Source organism: Anomaloglossus baeobatrachus, chromosome 3, assembly GCF_048569485.1.
Source record: "Anomaloglossus baeobatrachus isolate aAnoBae1 chromosome 3, aAnoBae1.hap1, whole genome shotgun sequence".
NCBI lineage: Eukaryota > Metazoa > Chordata > Amphibia > Anura > Aromobatidae > Anomaloglossus > Anomaloglossus baeobatrachus.
The window spans coordinates 484242524-484264700 of NC_134355.1; the positions used below are offsets into that span (position 1 = coordinate 484242524).

Here is a 22177-nt window from a genome sequence, read left to right on the forward strand (position 1 = left end):
GATATAAAATATTTACATGAATGTGAGGGTATACTCTTATATACTTTTTTATATACTTTATGTATAGAGACCTCCCGGCTCTCCCATAATGGCAGATAACAGGAAAATAAGGAATACCTGTTGGCAGAGTGTAATGAGTTTTGCCAGTCCTACAGTAGGAACTGCAACTGTGAGTGCGGATTATGGGGGCGGACAGTTTCCTTTTGAGTAATTACACAGAAGAATATGATCCTTGGAGAAACGTCTTTAAGAAGCAGTGGACCTCATATATCTTGCACAGTAAATGTAGATAACCGACTTTAGCTTTAGTGTCCCCTTAAATAAAGCACTGTAAATGGCAATCTGTATAAGAAACTGTTAATTCCTTATTTTAGTGTAATTTGACCCTGGGTCATTGAAATAATTTATTGCTCCTAGTTGACAATACCGAATCTCTCTTGCCCATGGAGAATGAAAGCCTTTGTCCCATGTGATGAAATTCCAGAACATAGGAACAAAATACCCATCATAAATGAACAAAGGCATCTACTGTAACAAGTGCACAGGTGTGTGATCTTCACTGCCGCTCAATAGCTCGGTGGTGCAGGGAACAAATCACTGTGCCCTCTAGAAAGAAATTACTGAGTAGCAAAGGTCTGGCACTTTTTCTGAGGTTACCCATCAAAGATCAACAACACAATTATTACGGTGGCAGCGAATGGATCCTATCAATCACTATATAAATAACACAACACATGCTTTAAATCTACAGTGGTACATGGTAAAACCTGGTTTCTATTTCCAAGAAACAAGCTGCAAGGAATGACTCTTTACATAGCACGTCCATCTATATAAACATGTTGTAATACACACACACACACACACACGTTAAGGTGCATTGTTTCAGCTTAGCAATGCTTGTAAAAACAAATTTCAAACCAATTCCCAAAGACTTTTGTGCCATGTAACAAAAAAAAGGTATTTTAAGTGTTTTAGCATAGCTTCAGTACAGTATGAACTTAAAAGGGTTCTCGAAGACTAATAAAATGGCCCTGCTATGTCATTTAAATGGCAGCCCATCCTAATTACATGTCAGGACAGGCTGCAGTCTGAAGAAACAGCTCTTAAGACCTGTCTCAACTGACAGAGGAGATGAATAGTAAGCACACATTCTGGTGAACTGCTGCAGGAGAAGAGCTGTGACAGGAGAATAAATATATGTTTTTCTTCTCTGACTCTGGAAAAATAAATTCTTTATACTGAGTCAGCTTAGATTTGGTTTCTTCTGATGCTGCGACACTTCTCGACTCACTGAGGTATATGTGCTCCTCTGTCAGTTGAGACACAGTTCTTGGGAGCTGCATTTCTACAGACTGAAGAAAGTCTTGACATGTTACTAGGATGGGCTGCCATTTACAAATTACATGATGGGGACATTCTTGGGGAACCTCTCTAAGGCTATGTGCGCACGTTGCGTCGGTGTACCTGCAGTTTAATCTGCACGTTTTCCTTCCCTTGGTTTTTGACCAAATGGCTTTTGACAATTTTTTAGCGTTAAAAACGCATGCGTTTTTACCGCGTTTTTAGTGCGTTTTTAGCGCTTTTTACCTGCGTTTTCACCTGCGTTTCTGCAGATGCGTTTTTGAGATCAAGACACTGAGAAATAAAGTTGAATTAGTCAAAAAGAATAAAAAAAGAGAAAAAAAGTATAAAATTAACTTTTAATAAAATTATATGGGAAATTATCAATTTTAATGTAATAATAGTGGTTATGCACATTTTAACAGAAAAATAGCTAAAGTTTATTATTTTTTAACATTTAAATTTTCGGTTATTGTGTGTGTGTAAAGGAACATTAGAACCCATTAATTTTTGGCCAGAAAAGCATGCGTTTTTGGAGCCAAAAACGCAGTTGAAAAGCAGGTAAAAAGCATGAAAAACGCAGGAATTGTGATTTTGGTTGCTTTATGCCATTTCTCATTGACTCCAATGTTAAGGAAACGCTGCAGAAATGGCAAAAACAACTGACATGCTGCTTCTTTTTCAGCATGGTTTTTGACCACAAATATGCAAATTAAACGCTGCTGAACAAAAAGCAAAGTGCAGACAGGATTTCTGCTTTTCCCATAGACTTTGCTGGAAATCAAAAACGCATGCGTTTTTGCGCAAAAACGCTGCTGCCAAAAACGCTGCAGAAACGCGGTAAAAAACGCAACGTGCGAACATAGCCTAAGTCTCCCTCTTCAACATTTACTGATGCTTCCTTTAAGGCTGTAAATTATACAATGTATCAGCGACGACCCAATTTATCAACTCTACATGGACAAAATCATTGAGCATTTCATTCAGTCTCATTATCATATGTGTATGAAATCCAGCTACTAGCCATGCAGTCTACAAATATTAAAGATTAGGACGCTCTAAGGCTGTGTTCACACACTGCGTTTTTTACCTGCGTTTTTGGTCCGTTTTTGGTCCGTTTTTGCTGCAGAAATTTCTTGAGAAATTCTTGTAACCTTTCTGCAGACATTCCCCAGCAAAACCTATGGCAAAAAAAATTAGCTGTGCACACACTGCGTTTTTTTCTTAAGAAAATTCTTTCAGTAGATTTTCTTAAGAAAAAGAATGAGCATGTCACTTCTTTTCTGCAGCTAACTGCGTTTTTTGCCATAGATAATTGGCACAATAACGCAGGGAGCAACCAGCGGTAAAAACGCACCAAAAACGCACCGAAAACGCACCAAAAACGCACCGAAAACGCGGCAAAAACGCAGGTGCGTTTTTGGTGCGTTTTTTAACACAGGTGCACTCTTAAGAAATTTCTTAAGAAATTTCTTAAGAAAAATCATTTTTCTAGTGTGAACATAGCCTAAAGAGCTCACTGAAATAGAGCATGTTCCTGAAATGAGATGCCACCATTGCAAGAAGACCGTTACTGGAATCGCTTCCTTGATAAAAATTCCATGATCCACTGAGTGGCATTATTGAAAAGTGGAACCACAGTAATTAAATCACAAAGTGCAAGGCAATTAATTTACACATTTCATAGAGAAGTAACAGAGGAACGGAAGAATACAAAACTTAATTATTTTTTTTTCTAGCATCTTGTCTTATAGGTAATGCCTTTATTTAATAAAACCGGCATGGAAGAGCTAAAAAATGTAATAGAGGGGAAAATGTGGATCCGAGAACCTACCATCTGACTTAAGACATTTTTACTGAGCAAAGGGTCACAAACAGCGAGTCTTTCAGACTCGTATAAGAGCTATCAACTTATTTTCCAAAAGGACTTTTCTCTTTCCTGTGTACACGACAAGCGTCCAATATTTTTAGTATAATTATTTCACTGTTAGACAGGAAAAAGAAATAAAGACTTCCATGCACATTTTTTCCAGGGCATGAATACCAGGTCAAAGAGTCCATTCCCTTCCTGTGCAGTCACATACACCCCAGCAAAGACTAAATTATAATCTTCCTAAATAATTTCTCTTCTGGCAGCAGTCCATGTGTTAGCCAGTCCAAAGAACACAGGGAGCGTTGCCTGCCACAGGAACACTGTCTACTCTTAATTAAGTTGAGTGAAAAGGTAAAACTGCCAAATCCAAATACATGATTCACTATTACTGAGCCAGTGGACATTAGATTACCGGAGGGACATTTTGATCCCATATTGATAATAGCCACCATACTTCACACAATGATTTCTCTTCTGAATAACGGGTTGTCACATTCACATCCATTTATAGAATCACTGGAAGTGACGTCAGCATTGCTTTTCCACCTCCTAGGTCTACAATTAAAGAATGTCTACCAAGTTAACCACTTATTTATTCATATTATGGGAATATTTTACTGATTGACAGGGTACAAATGCTGAGAAACTCACTGATCCTGATAACGTGCACACATCGGCTTCATTCATTCATTCTCTATGGTGATGATGGTGTACCAATGTACCAATGGTGTAGCTTATGCTAGGAAAAAAATGGTTAAGAAATAGCAAAAATAGGGTAAATAAAATTATATGCTAGAAATAAAGTGGACAGATGTGGCTGAAGTTGTCAAAAGATTGTTATAACAGAGTAAGAAAAATAAAGAAAAATAATATGGACATATACCCTGCTGTAACTGAATAAAAGCACAGTGCATATAAACATAGGGTAAACACTATTTTTGATCAAAAAAGCATAAAGCGTAGATGGAGCGCGTTCTCCTCTGTCGCTGGCCTCTCCCCCCTGGTAAACCTCCACCCACCCCTTTTTTTTTTTTCTTTTCTCTCTCTTCTTCTCCCTCTCTCTTCTCTCTCCTTCTTATTCTCTCCCCTTCTCCCCCTCCTTTCCCATCTCCTTCCCCCTCTTTCTCCCCCCTCTTTCTTTTTTACCTTCCTCCCGCTCTGTCCTATCCCTTCCCCTTTCCACTCTTCCTCTACGTTCCTCCCCCGTTTCTTCTCTCTCAGCTGGTGTGAACTCTATGTTGAGAGATGTCTGAATGATCTTTAGGCTCTCTAGCCTCCTTTTGGTACTTCTCCTTCTCGCCTCTGATAAAAATTTGTTAAAAAACGGACCTGTTCGACAATTTGTTGGGTTGGCCCAGACGTTGGTGACTTTGTATTGAGATGTATTCTCCCAAACTCTGTGCAATTGTTTTTGTTTATTTTGCCAACTGACTGATATATGGTCTGTAAGGGTCTGTTGTATAAATAAAGAATTAAAAAAAAAAAAGCGTAAAGCCATCCCACTGCGACAAGGTGTAAACAATCGGGATGGTACCTGACATTTCCATATGTCAGAACAGAACTCAATATGGTATAGTAGGTTAACCCCTACATCCCCTCCTGGCAAGTCTTTTAGTTGTCTCAGCAGGACACTTAACACAGTCAGTTCATCCATTGTTCACACTTAAGTCCGCATCACATTTAACGACTTACCAGCTATCCCGAAAACGATGAGACCTGATAAGGATCGCTGGTAAGATGTCATACAGTCAGACCTTACCAACGATGCAGTAACGATGAGCAATCTGTGCAAGGAGGTCATTGTTAGGTGTCAAACACAGCGATGTGTCCTTTCCAGCAGGACATCGCCTTTGAAGAAAATGGTCCGGACCCTTCGGCAATGACTAGCGATCTCACAGCAGGGGCCTGATCGCTGGTAGGTGTCTCACATAACAAGATCGCTGGCAAGATCATTACTGCGACACAGAAACGGTGACTCAGCAACGATCTCGTTAGCGATCTCATTGTGTGTGACGGGACCTTTACACTGTGGTTTGTTATCTTTGCTGTTCAAGGTGTTCCTACCTCAATATTTTACTCTCATCTCGTAGTTCTATACCACAAGGTTCTTCCTACAAAACCTTTCTACCGGGATCCCATTCCCATAAAGGCAAGTGTGAGGCAACTCCTGGGATATGAAGAGGAATTATGACTGGAAGTCATAATCGCTCTCATCACTCCATGGCAGTGCCCCCTCCCTTCTTGTCTCAGATGTCCAGCATCTGTGAAGGTGTCACACCTCTAACAGCCATCTCCTGTGATATGGAAATGAGATGATGTGGGAACAATGGACACAGGATGACTCCCTGCCGTGACCCTGTAGTAGGGGCTGCTATCTAATTAGCAAGGCTATGGAAGTATCCAGACAGAACGACTCCAGTAAAAAATGGTTCATATCTCGCAAGCCATATTTCCGATAAATATGGCAACCATAAAAATGGTGTCTCCGCATGCGGACGATGCTGGCACACCCTTTTTATGGGAGCAGGACCTGGGGAAATACCCCAGGCGTGATATCAGCCAATGGGGAACTAGTAGACAAGTCATGAGTCCTCTCGTTCCGTAGCTAAATTCATAGCTGTCACAATGAGAGCGTTGGCGTCCGCCTACGACGCTCCCAGGCAAAGTTATGGCCCATATTCCATGTTGGGATATTGTCCATAACTCAAGCCAGGGGTGGAGCAGTGCTCCCTCTGAGGTCACGAAGGTAGGAGGGGACCTGGATTTGCCCAGGTTGATAACCCTACTTCGGCCATTTTCCAGGGTTCTTTCGCTGGGGGTCACGAGTAGGAAACATCTGTGGGAAGGATCCTAGAAACCTGGCCTACAGCGCCCCCCTGTGGCCAGACGCACAAGGTAACTGCTGGAACTGTGTATGCCTGTTTGTAACCCATGCTTTGCTTGTAACTGTACTCTGACATATGTATATTCTGTAGATTCCCTATTGTATATATTGTAGTTTCTAGTGTGCTTTAGGCTGATTAAATTATATAATTAATCTTGGGCTGTTCTGTTATCTCGATCTTGAATCCCACGTCCGTGTGTTCGGCTAATAGTTACCGTGAAGCGGTTGGTGGCAGCGAGTTGTGCCAAGGATTATTGTGGGGAGGCCAGTGAGATTCGGGGAGGTTTTATATATTCCGCCCGCGGAGGTCGGGGAAATATATACCCTACTCTCACCGGGGACCCTTCAATAATCGGCATAAGTAGTATAGCGGCCTCCTTGCTTATCGTCGGCCAATTCCATAATTGGCCTGACTATAAGAGGGGCGCTAGAGAGCGCATCACGTGCTCTGTCTGTCGGTCGGGAGGTATAAAGGAGGGGTGACCCCCCACTTGTTACCCCCCGATTGTGACGTACTGGTAGCCAGCGCGGGGGATTTCTGAGTGACCCCCCCGGTGGTTCGTGACATATTGGTGGCATAGCGGTGGGATCGAGATAATAGTGTGTGTGAGTGTGAGACCCATACTCCCAGACACTAAAGACTGCCTGCAGCAGCTGTGGCTGCTGGGGTCTTCAGACTAGCTCAACACTAGAGTGTCAGAGTGCAGATACTGTAAGGTGTGTGGAGGCATCAGGTGTCAGTTCTGTGTCAGTGACCAAAGTCTGCAAGAATGGCTGAGAGCACCAGGAGCAAAGCCAAAGGAATGGCCGATGCTCAGGCCAGAGACGATGAGGAGGTTGCCCACGAGTCCTCCAGGAGCTCGACGCCAGAAAACCGTTCTGCAGAGGACAGCGCACAACCTGGCAATTATGGACAAGATGAGGAGCAGCTCACCCAAGGGTCCTCAACGAGCCAGATGCCAGCCCTCCGCTCTGCAATGGACAGTGAATCACCAGGCTCCGCAGCGGGCCGCAGATCACCACGTGCCATTCCACCGAGCCTGGGAGGCTCGGATAGCCTTCTTCAAATGGCTATGGCCCTTCTCCAGGCTGGAGACCAGGAGGGCTACAAGGAACTCCTGGCAGAGCGCAGGGCAGAGCGGCAGGCAGCGCGTGAAGAGCGCCAGGCAGAGCGTGAGGCTGCGGAGCGACGGCAACAGGCAGACCGTGACCACCAGCTGCAGCTAGCTCAGCTCCGGCCCTCATCAGCCACACGTGACCTTCAAGACACCAAACTTCCAAAGGTCCGTGTTGAGGACTTCCCAGTGCTGGAGAAGGATGGAGACTTGGACTCTTTCTTGACTGCTTTTGAACGGACTTGCCTGCAGCACCATCTGGACAAGGACCAGTGGGCCAAATACCTGACCCCCCGTTTAAGGGGTAAGGCCCTGGATATCCTTGGGGACTTGCCTGCTGAGGCAGATCAGGGCTACGACACCATCAAGCGGGCCCTGATCCAACAGTACAACCTCACTCCAGAGTCCTACCGCAAGAAGTTCCGGAGCCTACAGAAGGGACCAAAGGACTCCTGGGCTGACCACAGGCGGGCACTTGCCCGAGCTGCCGACCACTGGACCCAAGGCCTGCAGCTTTCCACCGGACCGGAGATCCTGGACTTGTTCATCACGGAGCAACTCTTGTGGAACTGCCCTGAGGATCTCCGCCAGTTCATCCGAGACCAGAAGCCAAAGGGGTCCACGGCTACAGCTGCCCTGGCCGATGACTACACCAACAATCGGGCTCCTGAGGCCAGGAGAGCAGCCACCAGCAGCACCTGGAGAGGGGGTAAGATGAATTCTGCGACTGCCCCACCTGCCCCTCGACTGCAGGGGGTGTCCCCCTCAACTCCCCTCTCCAGGCCCGTGGCAGAACCAAGACGGTGCCACCAGTGCAACCTACCTGGACACTTCAAGGCCATGTGCCCTCAGCGTCCCAAGGCCCCGGCTCCGTCCCCGTCCCAAGGGCCGCCCAAGGTGTATTGTGTGGGTGGGGGTGGTGGTAGGTCCCTGGACAGCTTCCAACCTGTCACCGTCGGCCGGTCTGTGACCATAGGACTGCGAGACAGCGCCTCGGAGGTGACTCTGGTGCGGCCTGAGATGGTGTCCCCCCAAGACTTGATCCCTGGAAAAACCCTTGCTGTCTCCGGGATTGGAGGCATTGACCCGGCGCTGCCTGTTGCTGACATTTTTGTGGACTGGGGCGCAGGGCGAGGGGTGAGAGAGGTGGGGGTAACTGATCGGATCCCCGCAAACGTGCTACTTGGGACAGATTTGGGGCAGATAACCTCCCAGTTTGGGCCCCAACCAAGGGCTGAACCTTCAGCCAGTACTGACAGGCCTCCGGACAATGTTAATGTGTTATCTATGAATGATGTAAGGGAGGAGGGAGTGAACTCTGATTTTTCTGCTTGCATAGACACCATAGACACACACTCAGCTGCAGCTGTGACAGGGGAGGGGGTCAGAGAAAGGTGTGACAATGCCTCTACAAGTAATCAGCCTGTGAGCTGGGATCTGTTGCCCTCTGCAGGGATAAGCAGAGAGCAGGGTGCTGCAGGGGGAGGACCAGTGTGTGGGGTGGGGGCTACCACAGCAAATGTGGGGTCCCCAGAGATTTCACAGCGGGGTTCTGTTGCTGCAGGGGGGGAACAGGCAGGTGAGATTGGGGCCGGTCCCGGAGCGGAAGTGCTCCCAGGTAAGATCTCGGTGCAGGGTTCCCCCACAACCGGGGTGTCAGGAAGCCAGGTAGGTCTGCCTGAACCGGCGACTTGGTCAGGAACGGAGGAGGAGCAGGCACGACCCACGGTCGCAGCGGCTGTGGCCGCTGTCACCCGCAGTGGGAGTGCTGGAAGCCAAGGGGCCTCCCGGAGGTCCGATAGCTCTTCCCCTTCTGACCAAGTGGCAGCCGAGTCAGGTGGAGGCCAGGACACAGGTCCCGGGGTACTGACTGAAGATGTGACAGTCTCGTCGATTCTGGCCACATCTAGTCAGGGGTTTCAGGCAGCGTTAGAAGCTGACTACAGCCTGAAAGCTCTTAAGGAGCAGGCGGCACAGCCTCCCTCGGACTCGGACCCGGAGCGAGTGGTCTGGGACCAAGGACGGCTGTACCGGGCCACGGTCCAGCAGGGTTCACCGGAGGCGTGGCCCAGCGACCGACAGTTGGTGGTACCCTATCCGTTCCGGACGGAGTTGTTGCGGATCGCACATGAGATTCCGATGGCCGGACACCTAGGGATCGCTAAGACCAAGGCCAGGTTAAACCAGCATTTCTACTGGCCAAAAATGGGGGCCGATGTGGCTGCCTACTGCCGTTCGTGTGAAACCTGTCAGAGAGTGGGGAAGGCGGGGCCACACCCCAAAGCCCCACTAGTATCTCTGCCAATCATCGATGAGCCTTTCAGGAGGGTGGCTGTGGATCTGGTCGGCCCGCTGGCCATCCCCAGTAGCTCCGGGAAACGCTTCATACTGACGGTAGTGGACTATGCCACCCGGTACCCAGAAGCAGTGGCCTTGTCGTCCATTCGGGCTGACAAGGTGGCCACCGCATTGCTGGAGATTTTCTCCCGAGTGGGTTTTCCCCAGGAAATGCTCACTGACCGGGGGACCCAATTCATGTCCCAGCTGATGGAGGCCCTCTGTAGGCAAGTCCAGGTGCGACATCTGGTGGCCAGCCCGTACCATCCACAGACTAATGGCCTGTGCGAGCGGTTTAATGGCACCTTAAAGCAGATGCTTAAGATGTTGGTCGACTCCCATGGGCGTGACTGGGAGCGGTATCTCCCACACCTGTTATTTGCTTACCGGGAGGTTCCACAGGCCTCAACAGGATTCTCACCGTTTGAGCTCCTGTACGGGCGACGTGTGCGGGGCCCCCTGGCTCTGGTGAAAGAGGCTTGGGAAGGGGATTTGGCCACCCCTGGAGTGTCGGTTATCGAGTATGTCATGCGCTTCCGGGACAAAATGCAGGCCTTGACGCAACTGGTACACGACAATATGGCTCAAGCCCAGGCCGATCAGAAGCGTTGGTACGACCAGAACGCTTGTGAGAGGACCTACCAAGTGGGTCAAAAGGTGTGGGTACTGGTCCCCGTACCACAGGACAAGCTTCAGGCAGCCTGGGAAGGCCCATACCTCGTGTACCAGCAGCTCAACCCTGTGACGTACCTGGTCACCCTGGACCCTGCCCGTGGAAGGCGGAAGCCCTTCCATGTGAACATGATGAAGGCACATCATGAGCGGGAGGCATGTGCGCTCCCCGTGTGCAACCTGCCCGAGGAGGGAGAAGCGGAAACCCTCTTGGATATGCTAGCCCAGGTTAGGGCAGGCGGATCCATTGAGGATGTGGAGGTTGGCCACCAGCTCTTGGAGGACCAACGGTCCCAGCTGTGGGCCACCCTACACCCCTTCCGGGGGTTGTTTACCAACCAGCCCGGAAGGACTAACTTGGCTGTCCATCACGTGGACACTGGGGATCATCCCCCGATCCGGCGTTCAGCATATCGGGTCTCCCTGGAGGTGCAGCAACACATGCGCCAGGAGATTGACGAGATGCTGAAGCTGGGGGTGATCCAGGCATCCAACAGCGCTTGGGCCTCGCCTGTAGTCCTCGTCCCTAAGAAGGACCGAACCACTCGGTTCTGCGTGGACTACAGGGGGCTCAATGCTGTCACGGTCGCCGATGCGTACCCAATGCCACGCATCGATGACCTGCTCGATCAGTTGGCCGGGGCTCAGTACCTGACCATCATGGATCTGAGCCGGGGATATTGGCAGATCCCCCTGACTCGCAAGGCCAGGGAACGCTCTGCCTTTATCACCCCATTTGGACTGTACGAGTCCACGGTGATGCCATTCGGGATGAGGAATGCCCCTGCCACCTTCCAGCGGATGGTCAACACCCTGCTCAAGGGACTTGAAGGGTACGCGGCCGCGTACCTGGATGACATTGCCGTCTTCAGTCCCACCTGGGAAGATCACCTAGAGCATCTAGCACAGGTGCTCAGGCGGATCCACCAGGCAGGTTTGACCATCAAGCCGGGAAAGTGCCAGCTGGCCATGAGCGAGGTCCAGTACCTCGGTCACCGGGTAGGCGGGAGAACACTGAAGCCCGAGCCTGAGAAAGTGGAGGCCATCGCATCCTGGCCCACCCCCAGGACCAAGAAGCAGGTGATGTCCTTCTTGGGGACCGCTGGGTACTATAGGAGGTTTGTTCCATGCTATAGTAGCCTGGCAAAGCTCTTGACGGACCTCACCAAGAAGAAGCTGCCCTCTGCAGTCGATTGGACAGTGGACTGCGAGACAGCCTTCCGGGCCCTAAAGGACGCCCTGTCCAGCCCGCCCGTGCTACAGGCAGCCGACTTCACGCGGCCGTTTGTAGTACAGACCGACGCCAGTGACTTCGGCCTCGGTGCGGTGCTCAGCCAGGTGGACTCTGCGAGCCAAGAGCACCCAGTCTTGTACCTGAGCAGGAAGCTGTTACCACGGGAAGTGGCCTATTCCACGATGGAAAAGGAGTGCCTGGCCATAGTGTGGGCCCTGCAGCGTCTGCAACCCTATCTATACGGGCGCCACTTCATCGTGGAGACGGACCACAATCCCCTCAGCTGGTTACACACCGTCTCTGGGACGAATGGGCGATTGTTGCGATGGAGCCTTGCGCTCCAGCAATACAACTTCACCATTCGCCACAAAAGGGGCCGTGACCACGGTAACGCAGACGGGCTGTCCCGACAAGGAGAGGTCGCGGACGGGCGCACACCGGAGTGTGCTGCCCCCTAGCGCCCTCAAAAGGGGGGAGGTGTGAGGCAACTCCTGGGATATGAAGAGGAATTATGACTGGAAGTCATAATCGCTCTCATCACTCCATGGCAGTGCCCCCTCCCTTCTTGTCTCAGATGTCCAGCATCTGTGAAGGTGTCACACCTCCAACAGCCATCTCCTGTGATATGGAAATGAGATGATGTGGGAACAATGGACACAGGATGACTCCCTGCCGTGACCCTGTAGTAGGGGCTGCTATCTAATTAGCAAGGCTATGGAAGTATCCAGACAGAACGACTCCAGTAAAAAATGGTTCATATCTCGCAAGCCCTATTTCCGATAAATATGGCAACCATAAAAATGGTGTCTCCGCATGCGGACGATGCTGGCACACCCTTTTTATGGGAGCAGGACCTGGGGAAATACCCCAGGCGTGATATCAGCCAATGGGGAACTAGTAGACAAGTCATGAGTCCTCTCGTTCCGTAGCTAAATTCATAGCTGTCACAATGAGAGCGTTGGCGTCCGCCTACGACGCTCCCAGGCAAAGTTATGGCCCATATTCCATGTTGGGATATTGTCCATAACTCAAGCCAGGGGTGGAGCAGTGCTCCCTCTGAGGTCACGAAGGTAGGAGGGGACCTGGATTTGCCCAGGTTGATAACCCTACTTCGGCCATTTTCCAGGGTTCTTTCGCTGGGGGTCACGTGTAGGAAACATCTGTGGGAAGGATCCTAGAAACCTGGCCTACAGCGCCCCCCTGTGGCCAGACGCACAAGGTAACTGCTGGAACTGTGTATGCCTGTTTGTAACCCATGCTTTGCTTGTAACTGTACTCTGACATATGTATATTCTGTAGATTCCCTATTGTATATATTGTAGTTTCTAGTGTGCTTTAGGCTGATTAAATTATATAATTAATCTTGGGCTGTTCTGTTATCTCGATCTTGAATCCCACGTCCGTGTGTTCGGCTAATAGTTACCGTGAAGCGGTTGGTGGCAGCGAGTTGTGCCAAGGATTATTGTGGGGAGGCCAGTGAGATTCGGGGAGGTTTTATATATTCCGCCCGCGGAGGTCGGGGAAATATATACCCTACTCTCACCGGGGACCCTTCAATAATCGGCATAAGTAGTATAGCGGCCTCCTTGCTTATCGTCGGCCAATTCCATAATTGGCCTGACTATAAGAGGGGCGCTAGAGAGCGCATCACGTGCTCTGTCTGTCGGTCGGGAGGTATAAAGGAGGGGTGACCCCCCACTTGTTACCCCCCGATTGTGACGTACTGGTAGCCAGCGCGGGGGATTTCTGAGTGACCCCCCCGGTGGTTCGTGACAGCAAGTACACACTATTATGAGCAAAAATGGAAGGAATCCAGCAATCGATAATTGAAACATGACTTTTAATAGAAAAACATTAAAAACAGAAAAAGTCCATAATTACAGCATGAATAGACCAGGTGTCCATCTACGCGTTTCAGGCAGATCCCCTGCCTTTAATCATGACCATGTAATGATCAGATTAACGGATTTTAGATTTTGAAAGAGTAGGCATTTCTGAACTGGGCGATACCAAATGTGTGTATTTTTTTTACTATTATTGTTTTATTTTCAATGGGGTTAAAAAGTAGGGTGATTTAAACTTTTAGGTTTGTTTGTTTTGTTTTTTTACTAGTCCCCTATGGGACTTTATGATTACACGGTCCGATCGCTTCTGCTAATCAGAGCAATGCTTCAGCATCGCTCTGATCAGCAGAAATGCTGTGTTCTTGTGCATGACAGCACTCGGCATTCACAGGAAGTGAGTCATGGCAGCGACAGGGGTCATCATCTAACCCCACATTGCCAAGCCAAACACGGGGCCGTGTGGCGGGGAACGGCATGATCCTTGCCGCAGCGCATTAGATTGCGCTGCCAGAGTTTGACAGTGGGAGCTAAGGGGTTAAAAGGTGCAGATGGATCTCTGATCTACCTGCACCTGTTTGGCCTCACATGTCTGCTGATTACTATGTCCTCGGTAGTGAAGGGTTAGTCTTGTTACTTCATCTATTAAGTCCACGTGCATATGCGGAGTATATGATGAGTTTTTACCTCCGTATTTGTAGCCACAACCAGGAGTGGAACGAAAAGAGGAAAAGTGTAATAGAAACACGGGCACCACTTATGGTTTTTTTTGTTTGTTTTTTTTTTGTTTTTTTTTTTTACACACTCCTGTTTTAGGCTTCCAAATAATGAGGTAAAAAAAAACCCTCACCAAATACTCTGTGCACTTGGCATATTTGTCCTTGATCAAGTTAGAAAGAATGCCATAGTTTTTTCATCTTGGGTTCCACATGCTCTATTCCTTTCACCAGGTGGAGAATAAGAATCTTGACTCACAAGCAACAACATGTATATGCAGAGATATGTAGCCTTGGCAAGTAAAGATGAATGAAAGAATATCTGGAGAAGCAGAGATCAAACACAAGAATATGTTAGCACACAAACTGCTTTTAAAAGCAAATTTAATTCATTTCCATGTTATATAAGGGCCACACCAACTCAGACATACTTGTCTTACACATAACCAGGCCTCTGTGCAAATAAAGGAAGTTAAGGGGACCAAGAGGAGAACATGTACAATTACAGAACAAAAAAGGTGAATCACTCTAAAGCTGACCATAGACACTAGTTATTACAAAACATCTAAAGATCCCCATAGGCCCAACGAGCAGGTCTCTAGAAATGAATGGCGGATTTCCATTTTCACCCAACATCCATTGCTGCTTGTTTCTGGAAAACATCCATGGAGTCAAAATTTTCACTACACTCGTAGATTCATTTTCAGAGGGGTGCAATTTCAAATTGGGGGTCACTTGAGGGGGGGGTTCTGCTCTTCTGGTACTGAGAGGCTCTGTATATGGAGTCCGCAAACTATTCTAGGGAAACTCTGTGCTCCAAAAGTCAAATAGTGGTCCTTCACTCCCGAGTCTCACCATGTGGCCAAACGTCACATATGGGCTACTGTCATATTCACAAGAAATTGTGTGACAATTATGTGGTCATTTTTATCTACTTTCCCTGTGAAAAAATAAAATCTAAGGCCAAAACAACATTTTAGTGGTAAAAATGTAACTATATATTATTTGTATTGAATTCTGTTGTTTCCTCAACGTGAATCTCTCAAATATTTTATGCTTCAAATACCAAAATGCTTAAAGGGAACCTGTCAGCAGAAATGTCCCCTAAAACCTAACAGATTCCCCCTCTGCAGCTCCTGGGCTGCATTCTATAAAGGTCCCTGTTATGATTGTGCCCACTTTCTGACCGAAAAAAAGTGTTTATAAAGTTGTACCTTTTTGGCTTCTGATTCTGTAAATCCGTCACGGGGGCGGGCTGCCTGATGGCCGTTATTCTGCCCCCTGGTCCTGTATGCCGCCCCCATCGCTGATTTCAATACTTCTGGACGCCGCCCACTGCTCCAGCCATCCCCGCGCATGCCCAGTGCCCATCTCTCGGGGATGAGCACTGTGCCCAGCGTCACCGCTGGTGACGTGCACGCAGGGTTAAGATTATGGGCGGTGCTGTGATGTTTATTCCTAAGCAACCGCCCATAATCGCGGGACCGCGCTTTCCCCCTCGGCCTGCTTCTTTCTGCGCAAGCGCGCTGCTGCTGACCTCACTTCGCCTCCTTCCCATCTTGCCCCGAGGCAGGAAATAGATGGGAAGAGCGCGGAGCAGTGACTACACCAAAAGCGCGGTCCCGCGATTATGGGCGGTTGCTTAGGAATAAACATCACAGCACCGCCCATAATCTTAACCCTGCGTGCACGTCACCAGCGGTGACGCTGGGCACAGTGCTCATCCCCGAGAGATGGGCACTGGGCATGCGCGGGGATGGCTGGAGCAGTGGGCGGCGTCCAGAAGTATTGAAATCAGCGATGGGGGCGGCATACAGGACCAGGTGGCAGAATAACGGCCATCAGGCAGCCCGCCCCCGTGACGGATTTACAGAATCAGAAGCCAAAAAGGTACAACTTTATAAACACTTTTTTTCGGTCAGAAAGTGGGCACAATCATAACAGGGACCTTTATAGAATGCAGCCCAGGAGCTGCAGAGGGGGAATCTGTTAGGTTTTAGGGGACATTTCTGCTGACAGGTTCCCTTTAATATTCATTAGCATAAACTACACCAAAGAAGCCTTACTAATATATGCAATACAATAAAGTATTGGGATTTTATAACATCCCATTCTGAAGCCATAGGCATTGATATGGAGTTGGTCCCCACTTTTGCAGCTTTGAAGTTTTTCTACAAGATTTTGGATTGTCAGTGGCAATTTTGGCTTAATCATCCAGGAAAGAATATACGAGGTCAGACACTAAAGATGGATCAACGGTCCTATCCCACAATCTTTATTTTAGTTCATCCCAAAAGGTGATAGATGGAGTTTAGATCAGAGCTTTGTTAAGTTCTTCTTCTAAACTCACCCCACCACGCCTTTATGAACCCTGAATGTGGTCTGGGGTACAGACAGGCTGGAACAGAAAACGTTCTTCCCCAAAAATGTTTCCACAAAATGGGAAGTTATGCGCCAGATTTAGATTTCCCAACAGTAAAACTAAGGAGCCTAGACCAACTCGTGAAATCCCATCCACCGTCACTAAACTTGAAAATTGGCACAGTGCAGTCATGCAGGACCTTTCTGGCTTTCTGCAAAATGCCAGAAGTGTAATATCACTGCACAGAACACATTTCCTTCGCTTCAGAGGTGGCTTTACACCACTCCTTCCGATGCCTGGCATTGTGCTTGGTGACTTAAGGCTGGCATGCAGCTGCTCAGACATATAAACCCCAGCCATAAAGGTACCTGCGCAAAGTTTTTGTTGATGACATTAGAGCATTGGCAGCTCTTATGCACTATGCTCCTCAGTATAGCCCATTTAGTAACTTTTTGTGGTTTGTCACTTCACGGCTGATTTACTGTGGTTCCCAGAGGCTTCCACTTTTCAATAACTCTCATAGTTGATGGTGGAATATTTAGGATGGAAGAAATTCCATGAACTGACTTGTTACATCACTCACATCCTATTACAGGTCCACGCTCTAATTCTGTGAAATCTTTAGAACAACCCGGTCTTTTACAACTGTTAGTATAGGTAGACAGCGTGGCACGGGGCTGGACTTTATACACTTGTGCGAATGGGGCTGAATGAAAAAGCTGAATAAAACCATTACGAGATGTATCCCATTACTTTTATTTCCATCTAATGTACCTCCCGGCCATAACATGCTCTCTTGTACTTAGGGGAGCAAAAACCTGGTGACAGATTCCCTTTATCTGAGAGCAGCATAATGTTGAGACAGAGATCCTGATTCCAGCGATGTATCACTTACTGCGCTGTTTGATGTCATTTTGATTAAATCACTATTTTCTCTTCTGAAGTTCTAGCAGCTATTTGAATGTGGAGCTCTAAATTCCCACCACACCACTTATTGATAGCCTTCTGTATGCAATGTACATGGGCAGAAAGCTGCCAAGCAATGGTGTGGGCGGGGTTATACAAACTTCATGAATATGCTGAGCTACCTGGCAGCATGCCAAGTAGTCCTCTAACGATAATCTACTGCTGATCAGACAGTGATTTTATCAAAACTACACTAAGAAGCCCAGTGAAGCCCCCATCACATTTAACGACTTTTCAGCGATCCCGACAACGATACGACCTGATAAGGATCGCTGGTAAGTGGCTACATGGTCGCTGATGAGATGTCAAACAGTCATATCTTCCCAACGACGCAGCAACGATACAGCGACCGTAGCGACCTGTATAACGATCTCGGTGGTCGTTGGGACCCTGTTACATGGCAGCTAGTGTGACGATTCAGGTCTAGGTGGTTGAACGCGTCTGAGCTCTGAGTTGTCAACGAGGTCGTTGGTAAGGCGTTAAACACACCGATGCATCCTACCCAGCAGGACCTCAACGATCAAAAAATGGTCCAGACCTTTCCGACACGACCAGCGATCTCACAGCAGGGGCCTGGTCGCTGCAATGTGTCAAACGTAGCGAGATCGCTGGGGAAGTCGTTGTTGCGTCACAGAATCTGTGACTCAGCAGCGAACTCGCTATGTGTGAAGGTACCTTAAGTGACACATTGCTGGAATCACGGTCCCTGTCTCTACATTATGCTGCTCTCAGATTAAGTGTCAAAAACCTGGTGACAGATTCCCTTTTAACTGAATGGAAGAACACTTTCACACAGTGGTCACACACATATGTTAACATCCGTGTTACTATCATAGCACCTAGACCATGGGTCCCCAATTCCAGTCCTCAAGGGCCGCCAACAGTGCAGGTTTTCAGGATTTCCTTAGTATTGCACAGGTGATAATTTAATCACATGCACAGTTGATGATTCCAACACCCATGCAATGCTAAGGAAATCCTGAAAACATGCACTGTTGGCGGCCCTCGAGGACTGGTGTTGGGGAACCCTGACCTAGACCATCCGATTACCTCAGCATCTTGCTGCCCTAGTTCAGTTTAGTTTAACCATTGGAGGTCAGAGTCTTAAGGTCATAATACAAGTACTAAACGGCAAAGATTTGGAAATTTTAGGGCCATTGTTCTAAAATATCTACTTCGTTTTGCCTCACAACACTTCTTAGGTAACCCTGTAAGGCACACATATATGTATGGCTTTTTACAGGACACTGCTGTAATGCAATAGAAAAACAAATCTATTATTATTTAGGGAATGTTGTAAGAAAAAATAACCCCAAACACTTCCTGTGATTTAAGATACCATAGGAAACTTTCATTTCCTAAATAGCATGAAATATCCTACACCGAGGTGTAAGCGGCTCACAATACGGTCAGAGATTACTGAACAGAAGAAAAATTATCAAAAGGAAAACAATATATTCTTATTCAAACTAAAGCACAAAACCAGAAAATGTCTGCACACTTCGGACCCTTCCTGAGCTCATATGGAGTGTGAAGAAATGTACAGATATCATCCCATTTCCTGTGACTTATATGGCTCCATTGTGACACATGAATCATACACATGCTGGATATACATACAGGAAACACATACATACCTTGCGTGTCTTGCTCGTTTGACTTTGGACTGCTCCGCGCCCTGCGTTCAGTTTTTTTAAGTCCTCCAACACTGCCCATTCCTCCGCAGCTGGCTCCATTGTGAGCTTTGCCGTTTCCATTATACATAGTCGTACAGTTTCCCGAATGGTTCTTGTACAATGTGGATGGAGGGCTGTTCAACCGGATCTGTCTATCGATCTGTTTGAGTTTCTTGTGTTGAGGCTTGCAATACTGGTCTTCTCGAGTGATGTAACTGGACATCCCAAACAGTGGTATGATTTCTGAACACAGAGAAATAGGCAATGGTATGAGATATTAATTACACATGTATGCAACAATACAAGTGAAAATCCATGAAACCATTACTAAAGCACAAACTGAAAAGTGACGGATGCACCGTGACATAAATGCAACTATTGAAATATAGAAAACAAAACGGTCCTGAAGATCTTGTAATTGAAGTAAACCAAATTTACTAAAGTACCTTTGTATAAAAGCCTTAAGTTTTCAGCTGCACTGGAAAAGATCGAGGACTCACAAATTCATATTTTACATGGTTTCTCAAATGATGTCTTGACTTAGGCTATGTGCGCACGTTGCATATTTGCATGCAGTTACGCTGCGATCTGCACCGCAGCGTAACTGCATGCGTCCTGCATCCCCAGCATAATCTATGAAGATTATGCAGGAGCCGTGCGCACGTGGAGTCTTAGAGCGCAGCGCTTCAGCTGCTGCCCGAAGCGCTGCGTTCTAAGAAGTGACATGTCACTTCTTTTCTGCGCTCTGCCTGCAGATCCCGCTCTGTCTATGGGAGGGGCTGCACACAGAGCACATGGAATCGGCTTTTTTTTTTTTTTCACTACGGACTCTGCAGCGATTTGAAGCACACGTGTGCTATTCAAAATCGCTGCAGAAATTTCTGCAGGGACAGTATGCAACGTGCGCACATAGCCTTACTGTAAAGCTGGCCATTCACATGAGAATATTGGTGGCTGAATGTTCATTCCGCAATCAGCCATCTCCCCCATCTACCCTACAGTACATACATCAGCACTTGACTATGAAAAAGGAGAAACCCATTGCCAAACCAAAGGATTGGACACGATCAAATTTATCAAGTAATCCGGCATTTGTTAGCAAGAGAAGGAAAGCTCCAATACACAACATAAATGGCCGATCCTGCTGAAATACGTAGATACTGGCTGAATGGCTCCAATGTGTATTGGTACCATATGATCTAGGGGAAGGGGAAATGGAGATTTAATATTACACTGAATAATATTCTATTGCAATGGGAAAAACATTGCAAAGGTTCTTATCATTTAGGGCACTCATTTTTTAAGTTGAGGCATCAGATTCCTAAAATGTCATTATCAAACTCCTATGAAACCACTATTATAATCAGGAAAGTAATGCCACAAAAAGGAGGAGGCGATAATAGACTATAGAGATCATTTCATATCAACTTTTAGCAGTACAATAAAGGGGTTGTCCACTACTTGGAACCAATATCAAAACGTATATTACGAGTCTATCTTTGTTTAAAAATAGGTGAGTGCAAATAGATTCTTTATGCACAATTTCCTTCAAGCATAATGCTACGCTCGGATAAGCGCCACATCTTTTCCCCTTAAATTTCTCCTCCTGGGGTGATATATTATCTCAATTGCTAATTACTTTGTGTAAAATAACAACCTATACTAGCCTCCGATGCCGGCACCATTACAGTGATATTGGCATCTGGTCTCCCATGACTTGAAAATTGAAGAAGTTGAACTTTCTTCAAATGTCAGGTGCGAAGGAAGTGAGAGAGAAGTGGATGCAGGGCTCATAGTATGTGGGAGATCAGGCACCAAAATGTCTGGAACGGCACAGTCACCATAGGTGAGTATCGGCTGCTATTTTACAAGATGAAATACAGAAGTTGAGGAGTGATTATTATTTTCTGGCCAAAAACGTTGATAGACTATCTCGTAGATGAATGAATGACCAGAGGAGCTATCAGAAGTGGTGCAGCCTGTTAAAGTTTATGGATTCACAGCAGACTGTCCGTATACACGGCTGTTGTCTGGTAGTGCAGTTCAGTTACATGCTCTCAATCTGTGACAATTCAAAGCTTACAACTACTTTTAAGGATTTTGTCTGGCTTAGAGCAAACCGTTTTAGTAAAAGTATTAAAATGGACAAACTTATGTTAAGTACTGGAACTTAAAGTATACATCATCAAATCTATAAGATTGCAAAGAATATATAGACAATTTGTGTAACTAAATAAAAAGATCAAAAAGGTGATTCAAAGCGTCGTATTATCTTACTGGCAGAAATATTGCTCAAACGTTTACTATTCAAAAACATACACCACAGCTAGGTTCACATGACTGGATCATTTCTCTGGAGAGAATACAATCATGCCAATCAGACTCAGATCAGGGCCAGATCAGGGCCAGATCAGGGCCAGATCAGGGCCAGATCAGGGCCAGATCAGGGCCAGATCAGGGCCAGATCAGGGCCAGATCAGTTTTTCTCGAAGGTGGAGGAAAAAAAATTAAAAAAAGAAATCTCTACCTTCTTTATTCTGTTAGCCTGCGAAAATTAGACTGCACTCAGATGTCATCCGAGTTGAGGTCAGATATTTTCACAGACCTATAGACTTGAGTGACCGAGTGCCATCCGATTCTCGGAGACAAATAGAGCATGCTTGATCCCATGTGGAAAGGAGAGTAGTTTTCAAAAAAATTTACTAAAATACTGTACCTTGTTCTCCATATATTGTGGGTGGGAGATGATGTGGGAAGAACTGCGGTGGTATTTCTCCTGGCCCAGTGACTGGCGGGTAAAATGGGGTGTGTGAATTGTGTAAGAAATGTGGATGATGTGCAAGGTATGGAGGTAAATGATGAGTTGGGGAAATGGCAGATGGATAACTGGGAGGGTAACAATCCGGAGACTGTGGAGTAACAACTACACGACGAACTCCTGTGCTGTCTTCTATCACCTAAAATATAAAAAATGTATAGATTACAATAGCAAATACCCAAAAAAAGAGTCATTACAATCTAAATGCTGATTGATTTCCACAGTAAACATCCGTTGTGCAATCTGTCATTTTATGTACTGCACTGAACTTTGGAAAAGAAAAGCAATCTAAAGCAAGCAAGCACAAATTTGTACGACTTAAAGGAAACCAATCACCAGGAT

At 46.9% G+C, this 22177-nt stretch overlaps 1 protein-coding gene across 1 annotated transcript in view; it reads right to left on the reverse strand.

The window, feature by feature from the left end:
• The window catches only part of FNDC3B (fibronectin type III domain containing 3B), a 538015-nt gene that overhangs the window by 263346 nt on the left and 252492 nt on the right, over nt 1–22177 (reverse strand). The window contains exons 5-6 of the mRNA XM_075340617.1: nt 21734–21974; nt 18979–19260 (exon numbers count right to left, since the gene is read on the reverse strand). Of these exons, the coding sequence (XP_075196732.1) occupies nt 18979–19260; nt 21734–21974 (523 nt within the window). The remainder of the gene's footprint in view (nt 1–18978; nt 19261–21733; nt 21975–22177) is intronic.